Here is an 8,850-nt window from a genome sequence, read left to right as displayed (position 1 = left end):
ACCCTACAGTCTTCTGGATAGTTTTTAACACCGACAAATGTAGATCTATTATCAACATTTTTTCATGGCTACATAGTATTCTGTTGTACGTACGTACCTATATATCACAATTTATGTTACAGATTCTCCATTCACAGACAGTTGATTTGTTTCCTTCATCTTATAGTAGTACTACAGAATATATTTGTTTAATTCAGTCATAACATTTATTGAGGGTTTGTTATGTGCCAAGAACTGTTCCTAGTGTATCAGCTCATTCAGTGCCCTACAACCTTATGAAGTAGGTGCTGCTATTACCCCACGTTATAGTTTGAAAAAAAATGAGGCACAGAGATACACAAGCTCAGATAGCTGGGAAGTGCTGGAAACTACAATGAGAGATGAAAAGGATAAAAAAAAAAATCAATCTGAAGAATGTGTGGTAACTGACACATCTTAAGTACCAGGGAGCCAATCAGTGGGAGATGTACAGAGAAATTCAGAATATAATTATATATAACATAAATAACTATCTTCTTAGGGTAAATTCCTAGAAGTAAGGGTAATAATTCAAGGGATATGTATACTTTATGTTTTGAATACTTGTTGCAAATTGCCCTCTGAAAGGCTATCTATCACTTCATACTGTCTCCTTGCATGAGCAGCCTCACCAAGATGGGATTTTGTCAGTCTTTTAAGTTTCTCGGAGATTGAACAATTTTCGTAAGTTTATTCGCCATTTTTGTTTGTTTTGTGAATTGCTTTGTCACACCTTCTGCCCATTTATTTCTTTGGGAGTAGTTTTGACTTTTTACTGATTAGCAATAACTCTGTGTATTAAGGAATGTTAATTATTTAACTCATATGTTGCAGGCATTTTTCTCAGTTTTTTCATTTATGTCAGCATAATGGGCCGTTGCCATACCGAGTCCATTTTTATGTGTTCGCATTTTTGTCATGTGCTTGGAAAAATCTTCCCTGCCCCCTTATTCTAAAAGACTTTCACCCACATTTTCTTTAAATTCAAAAACAAAGACTGCATGCTGCTTTTTTCAATGTTTTGAAAGTCTATAAAAGAAAGAATTTCTGATTTTTATTTTATGAAATTCTTTATCATTCTGAATTTGTTTGAGGAAGCCTGTTTTTCACTCTGGGCTTATTGATCTTATGACAAAAACTTTTTCCAGCTTTTCTCTTAAGTAAAATGAATGACTGGATTCATGTCATCAATCTAGAAGCCAGGTCTGCCATAAACTGGTCATTTGTGATGGACAATTTGGAAAGCTTTATAAATGTCATTTCTTTTCTTTCCTTTGGTCTAAAAGCCTCTCAGACTGCAGCTTTGTTTGGTGACTATGGAATGTAGTATTCAAAGAATTTCATTATGTAATTCATTTTCTCAATTATTGAGATTTAAACTTAGGAGTAACTGTGATGGCTCCCTACCCTTCATTTTCTTGAATAGTTGTTAAAAAACTAGAAGTAGTAATAATATACTTCAGTGGGAGATTCGTTACTCAAACTGTGGTTTTGAAAAGAAAGAAATTATGGTACATCTATGTAATGAAATATTATGCAGGCATTAAAAACAATTACAGAAATATATCTGGAGACATGGAAAGATGTTTTTGGAGTATTGTTAAATGAGGGAAATACACAGTATATGCCATGTGAATCATTATATAAACCATTTGAAAAATTAAATTAGGAATATACAGTATTACACACAAATTTGAAATTCTGTGATTCATTGAGTGCAAAGATTAATTATGGTTGTCCTTAAGTAGGTGATATAGATGTTCTTTCTTTTTAATCTGTATTTTTTTGTTGTGAGCATATACGGTTTTTGTAAAAAAAACTTATCAAAAAAATTTTACAAAGAGAAAATATGGGCATCTGTAAGTCCTTAAACTTACATTTCTTTTATTAGAAATAGGGCCATTTTTTAATATGCTTCTTGCCTGATTATACGAGTTTTGCAATTTATACCAATTTAATTTAGAGCTTCTTTAATAATACGTTGTTGTGACAACTATTAAGAGAACATTTTTTGTATATTAATTCAAGTGACATTTATTAACAACTTTCTGCCCCAGGCAACCAATTGCCCTAGGAACTAGAGGATAGGAAAGAAGGGACTGGGGGGAACGAAAGGGGCTTTGTGTCTGTCCCCAGCAGCAGCCAGTGGCCTCCTGTGCACCTCTGCCACAGGTGTGGCTCTCTCTGTCTTTCTGCTGGCCTCCATCTTTCTCAGCACCCTGTGGAGGACCATGGGAAAGCAATTTTGAATGAATGCAAACTCTCCTTATTTCTGGGTCTCCTAACTATTCAGAAATGACCCCTAATCCACACTTGGCTTTTACAGTTTTATCTGCCTGCTTTGTGAAGGGTCTGAATGATACTTTAAAGTTTTTTCTTCTATTGGGTTTTTGGTAACTTCTCCTTGCATTTCCTTCAGTGTTTACCTGACTTGTAAAAGATTTTCCCATTGCTAGTTTACATATTTAAAAGGTATCTTGATGTCATAGTCCTCTGCATTTTCTTTTTTGTCCGCATTCCTTACCTTCAGTACCTAAAAGTGACTTGCAAATAAAATATGCTCAATGAATTTCTGTTTAACAAATTTTTTCAATAGCCTCTGCATACCTTTCATTAATCTAGGGTTTTGCACATTCTTCTGTAACTGCTAATTCTTCTGTTCCAGTGTTAACTACTTCAGAAAGATCCCCCTTCTCCCTCAAAAAAAAGTTCTTTTTGGGGGTGGGGGGAGCTAGCCAGTATGGGAGTCTGAACCCTTGACCTTGGTGTTACAACACCAAAAAAAGTTCTGTTTTAGGATTCTTTCAGTTGAAAAAGACACTGATGTAGCTTATCCTTTATGCTTAAAAGGGGATTATTGGCTCATGTGGTTGAGAAAGGGTAGAGTTGGCCTCAGGAATGACTAGATTCTAGGATCAGGTGTTCTCTCTATTCAGTGTGTATTTTTTAGTTCCTTTCCTGCCTGCTTCTCTCAAAATGATGGTCTTGTTCTCTTCTGTTTCCGTCAGGTTGTCTCTGCATGGTACATGGTTGGACCATGTACTCCCAGGCTTGTAGCATTGCAGTTGAGTGGCCCAAGAGGAAAAGAGGACTCTTACTTTAAAAATCCTATGGAAATAACTCTAATTGGACCAACTTTGTTCACTTTCTCATCCCTTCCACCAAATTGTTATAGTCAGGGAGTCAGCAAACACTAGAAATATCTCCTAATGAGATTAAGAGGATTTGCATGACATATGAGTGTTTATATTAAGTAAAAGTTTTCTGAGATATAGAAACTTTTTATAAATTTATTTTTTTATACCTTATATCCATTTATAGCAAATCTAAATAATGTCTTTATTAGTTATTTTGTTGTTTTGGACTCAAGAGAGCTCAACTCCAGAAAAACCATGAGTCTTGAAAAAGTTGAAGCTGGACAGTGCTGAGTCATTTTCTACCATGCTGTGGCTGGCCCAGACTATCCCTTTGATCAGGGTTTGTGAGAGGTGTGATCATGAAAATGGGGAAGAGGTGACTATCAACAAAAAGTGGAATGTAGAGGAATGTAATTGTGGGCCAGGTCACCTCATTTTGTCTGCCACAGCTCCTTGGCACCTGGCTTTCTTCTGCCAGAAGAGGTCACGCTCTCCATTTCTCTCCCATCCTTGCTTGTGTAAGAATATTCCTTAACACTTCTGTATTGCCCTCTTTTGTGGCTCCAGTGCTTAGAAAGGGGTCGTGTATGGTAATGTGCTTTCAAAAGTGTCTGGAGTAAATGAATGTTTGTTATCAGCACTTTGGATCTGCTGCTGAGTTAGTGTATCTGGGAAACAGCTTTGGTAATTTTTTTTTAACTGTCTGGGAATTGCTAATGATCAGTCAGGTTTAAGAATCACTGTATTTTCTTCTTCAGTTTATACAGTTACCCTTCAATTTGTACCCCCGTTTTAAGAAATGGAAACCAAGTTTTATAGACAGGCCAATAAGCCTGCCCCAAGAGAAACAGCTAGGTTAGAACCAACATTCAGACTTGGTCCTGTCTTCCTCAAAAACCAATGTTTGTTTTTTATTATTAATTATCGTTAGTGTTGTTATTAGTTGAGAACATGTTGAGTGTATTTTGTGTTCTAGAAATTGTACTAAATACATTCTTTACCTGTATTAGCACATAACAGCCTATTAGATAGGTTTTTCTTTTTGTCTTGATAAGTGAGACAGTTAAGGAATAGAGGTAAGTAATTAGCCTAAAGTCGCACAGAGAGCAAGAGGCAGTGCCAGGATTCAAACCAGGATTGACGCCACTGTCTCTACTTTTGTTTTTTAATCTAATTAAGGAATAGAGGTAAGTAATTAGCCTAAAGTCGCACAGAGAGCAAAAGGCAGTGCCAGGATTCAAACCAGGATTGACGCCACTGTCTCTACTTTTGTTTTTTAATCTATATTGGCTGCAAGCTCTGTATTTGGATCTAGATTTAGGAATTGCCATTCCAGAGATAGTGGTTGAAGTCTTGAAGAGATAATGTATTTAAAGCAAGTGAGAAGACCAGAGTTGAGCCTTTAGTAACAGACAAAGGGGGGATGGAAGGGGAGGGCATGTCAAGATTAAGAACAGTAGCCAGAGGACAAGACCAATTAGAGAATGAGAGTTGGCCTAGAAGAGGGCTGTGTTGTAGAAACAACAGGCATAACCCCTTTGGGGCTGGTGAGCAGTGCTTGAGCTTACAGGTTAACCAGAGGGTGTAAGAGCTCACAAAAGACCGTGGGTTCACTAGAAGGACATGAGGAGAGCTTTCAAGTCTGTACTGTTTCAGCCTCCTTGCCAGCATGTGTTTAAATAATGTAAATAAGCAATTTAAGGAAATTCTTCTGGCTGGCATGTGGTAAGGAAGGTCTACCTGGAGTCAAGCAGAAGGATGTAGGAGCATGGCAGGTGAGGGCCTGAGCCCCCGAGTCAGACTGCTGGCCTTCCATCTCAGCCCCGCCACTTTCTGGCTATGTAACCTCAGCAAATTACTTAGTCTTTTGCTGCCTAAATTTCTTTATTTCACAATGGAGATAATACTAATAATTGCCTGGTTCAGTTTTTGTAAGGATTAAATGAGTTAATCCTTGTAAATCATGTGTTAGTGCTTGTAAAGCTCTTAGAACGATGTTCAGCATGCTATAGGAGCTCAGTGCTAGCAGTTACTAATATTACATGCTCATGGTCTCAGAGCACACCTGTGGTATGACTAGCCAGCATTTTATCCATTTTTTGCTTGGTTCATTTGTTGCAACAGGACATTATGAATTGTTTTTTGATGTTATATTTATTTGTATTTTCTTGATAGCTTAACATTGATGCCAAAAAGAAAATTAAAACAAGTTAAAAGGGGATTATTGGCTCATGTGGTTGAGAAAGGGTAGAGTTGGCCTCAGGAATGACTAGATTCTAGGATCAGGTGTTCTCTCTATTCAGTGTGTATTTTTTAGTTCCTTTCCTGCCTGCTTCTCTCAAAATGATGGTCTTGTTCTCTTCTGTTTCCGTCAGGTTGTCTCTGCATGGTACATGGTTGGACCATGTACTCCCAGGCTTGTAGCATTGCAGTTGAGTGGCCCAAGAGGAAAAGAGGACTCTTACTTTAAAAATCCTATGGAAATAACTCTAATTGGACCAACTTTGTTCACTTTCTCATCCCTTCCACCAAATTGTTATAGTCAGGGAGTCAGCAAACACTAGAAATATCTCCTAATGAGATTAAGAGGATTTGCATGACATATGAGTGTTTATATTAAGTAAAAGTTTTCTGAGATATAGAAACTTTTTATAAATTTATTTTTTTATACCTTATATCCATTTATAGCAAATCTAAATAATGTCTTTATTAGTTATTTTGTTGTTTTGGACTCAAGAGAGCTCAACTCCAGAAAAACCATGAGTCTTGAAAAAGTTGAAGCTGGACAGTGCTGAGTCATTTTCTACCATGCTGTGGCTGGCCCAGACTATCCCTTTGATCAGGGTTTGTGAGAGGTGTGATCATGAAAATGGGGAAGAGGTGACTATCAACAAAAAGTGGAATGTAGAGGAATGTAATTGTGGGCCAGGTCACCTCATTTTGTCTACCACAGTGGCTTCATTTCCTTGTGATAAGCTCTTTTCACTTTTCCCTCAAACATTTTTTTGAGCATTTTTTTTTTTACTTTCTGGCATAACAAAATGCCTGGGCTCATCTTATACCATTCTTATACCAACTGTGGAACCAGGCATTTCCAACAGAATCCAGTTTCTTCTAGGGGAAATGGTATTAGAGACCAAGATCTGGGCACTAAGTGCGCTCATCGCTTTTGGCCCTTTCAGCAGACAAAGGTAGGAAATGTACATGTAAACACACATACAAATATATGTATTTTAGACACTGTGGGTACACACCAATGCTTTCCATTTAGTCCATCCCACAGAGTTGTTTTTGTCTTTCTGTCATGTTTCTGTGTTTCTCTTCCATAGTGAGAACCCCAGCTCCCAGGAACAGCAACACATTTGTTCATTTACTCGGTTCTCTAGTACATTTAAAAATAGTTTCAGAATTGCTTCACCTATACTACTATGGTATAGGTAAAGAAAAAAAGGGTTGGGGATTTGTTTGCAATTCTTTTCTCTGTGCCTAAGACTGAGGGGTATGTAGTCAAATACCATATTCATAAGTTGTTTGGGTTAATTCTTTTTTCCTTTTCTTTTTCCTTTCCTTTCAGTGTGGTTATGTTAGTCATTTGAACTAAAATTAGGCTTATTTGTTTTCATTTGTTTTCAATTATAAGTTTCTCCTCTTCCTATTTTAACTGTTTTAATTTTATTTTTTGAATATGTAGAATATTAACATGTTATCAAAAATCAAAACTGTAAAAAGTTATCTCCCATGATGTTTTAATTTGATTTCTACTTTCCCTTTTATGAAATAAAAGATATGTAACTAGTTAAAGGACATTTATTGTAACTGTTTGATTTTGTTGTTGTTATTTAAAATAAAGTCTGTCTATTGAGATTAAGATTGTAAAGGAACTTAATTTTTGGAAACATACTTCAGGCTCAGTGGTTTGTAACTTTGATTCCTGGAAATAGTGACTCTCAGTTGTTTTCCCATTCTAACACACCAGAGAGTTATTGTCCATTGTCTTCAGTAATACTGACCCTGTGCTGCAGTGATCCGGTGAAGGTGGAAACACAGGAGGGATGCGGGAGTGCTCTGCATACCATTTTGAGGATGATTGCTGTGGGGTTAACGAGAGAATTAGAACCTACCAAATATACCCGTGGTACAAAAGATCAGTGACTGTGTAATAAAATAATTAAATCAAGCCAGCAAACACAAAAATTTTAGTTCCAGATTAATATGTGAATATAAATACCACCTTAATGCCTTGATTTCCTGCTTCAAATGTACCTTTCTTTATTTGTGGTCCAGAAAAGGTTGTGGGAATTCTGTAGTTTAATGATATTCTCGATAGCATATCTGAAAAGAAACAGTAGATGATTTATGTCCATCTTGTATTCACCATTTCTAATTATATATATATATATGATTTTTAAATTTTTAATCTAAGATAAAACTGTGGCACACCAGCTGTAACTTAGCTGGTTGAAAGAGCTAACGGTATCTTGATGGGAAATGTCATAATATAGCTGTCTTTTCTCTTTGTTACAGCCTTAATACAGATACTGGCAGCTGCTGCAGCTGAGCGAGATGTGGTTTATTTTACCTTTGGGGACTCAGAATTGATGAGAGATATTTACAGCATGCACACTTTCCTTACTGAAAGGAAACTGACTGTTGGTAAGTAGGAGGATAGGTCTTGACGCTTGGTATCTAGATTGATTGTACACTATACAGGAGGAACACTTGCTAAATCTGGATAGATCACAGGGAGTGAGAAGAAATGAAAGCATGACTTTGGTGCAGGGTGGGGAACAAGGCTCTTAGAGAAGCAGCACTTATAGACTTTTTTTCTGGCATAGTTTCATCCCTGATCTTGAATGAGTATGTCAGGTTATTAATTAAGGTCAAGAAGCTGGAGTTAGTGTTCACTTTTGCTTTTGTGTGTATGGAAAACAAAAAGGGGGAAGACATGCAAGGGTAAGATCAAACCTAAGAGGCTTCACTGTCGTATTTCTGAGACATGCCAGGGGGCTCATCCAGTGTGTTTGCCGCCTTGGGAGCTGAGTGTACAACTAGAGTTGCCACGTGCTCCCAGGACAGTGCATAGACAATACCATATATAGCCTGTTGTAATCATGAGCTAATAAGTAGTTCCTTTAAAGTGTTTTTAAAATTTTTAAGTTTGTATCAGGAAAGCCTGAAATTCATATGAAATTCATGCCGTATCTGAGCATATGTTATTTAGATAAAGATAAAACTGAAGTGTTCTTTTGAAGTTTTTTCCATCTACATACCTTAATGTGCAAATTGGTCTGGGCTTTTACTCTCCAGGAGAAGTGTATAAGCTGTTGCTACGATATTACAATGAAGAATGCAGAAACTGTTCCACCCCCGGACCAGACATCAGGCTTTATCCATTCATATACCACGCTGTTGAGTGCTGTGCAGAGACTGCCGACCAGCCAGAGCAGAGGACAGGGACCTGAGGAGCTAAACGAATAGAACCTCCTCCCACCTCTCACCAGAGGCAGCTTTATCCATTCATATACCACGCTGTTGAGTGCTGTGCAGAGACTGCCGACCAGCCAGGGCAGAGGACAGGGACCTGAGGAGCTAAACGAATAGAACCTCCTCCCACCTCTCACCAGAGGCAGCCCATTTCGGTCATCAGGTGTAATGTATGAACTGACTTAAGTTAATGTAAATGTGTATATAATCC

The 8,850-nt window shown here is 37.4% G+C and overlaps 1 protein-coding gene across 2 annotated transcripts in view; it reads left to right on the top strand.

Annotated features, from left to right (window-relative positions):
* The window catches only part of PARG (poly (ADP-ribose) glycohydrolase), a 117,977-nt gene extending 109,330 nt beyond the window's left edge, over window positions 1–8,647 (top strand). The window contains exons 17-18 of one of the 2 annotated variants that reach the window (XM_008569987.1): window positions 7,680–7,808; window positions 8,463–8,647. In XM_008569987.1, the coding sequence (XP_008568209.1) occupies window positions 7,680–7,808; window positions 8,463–8,617 (284 nt within the window). In that variant the 3' untranslated portion in view covers window positions 8,618–8,647. The remainder of the gene's footprint in view (window positions 1–7,679; window positions 7,809–8,462) is intronic. The other variant, XM_008569988.1, reaches the window with a different exon arrangement.
* The last annotated feature ends 203 nt before the right edge of the window (window positions 8,648–8,850 follow it).

This window comes from Galeopterus variegatus, unplaced genomic scaffold, assembly GCF_000696425.1.
Source record: "Galeopterus variegatus unplaced genomic scaffold, G_variegatus-3.0.2 Scaffold551, whole genome shotgun sequence".
NCBI lineage: Eukaryota > Metazoa > Chordata > Mammalia > Dermoptera > Cynocephalidae > Galeopterus > Galeopterus variegatus.
This window is presented reverse-complemented; position numbering and strand designations above follow the sequence as displayed.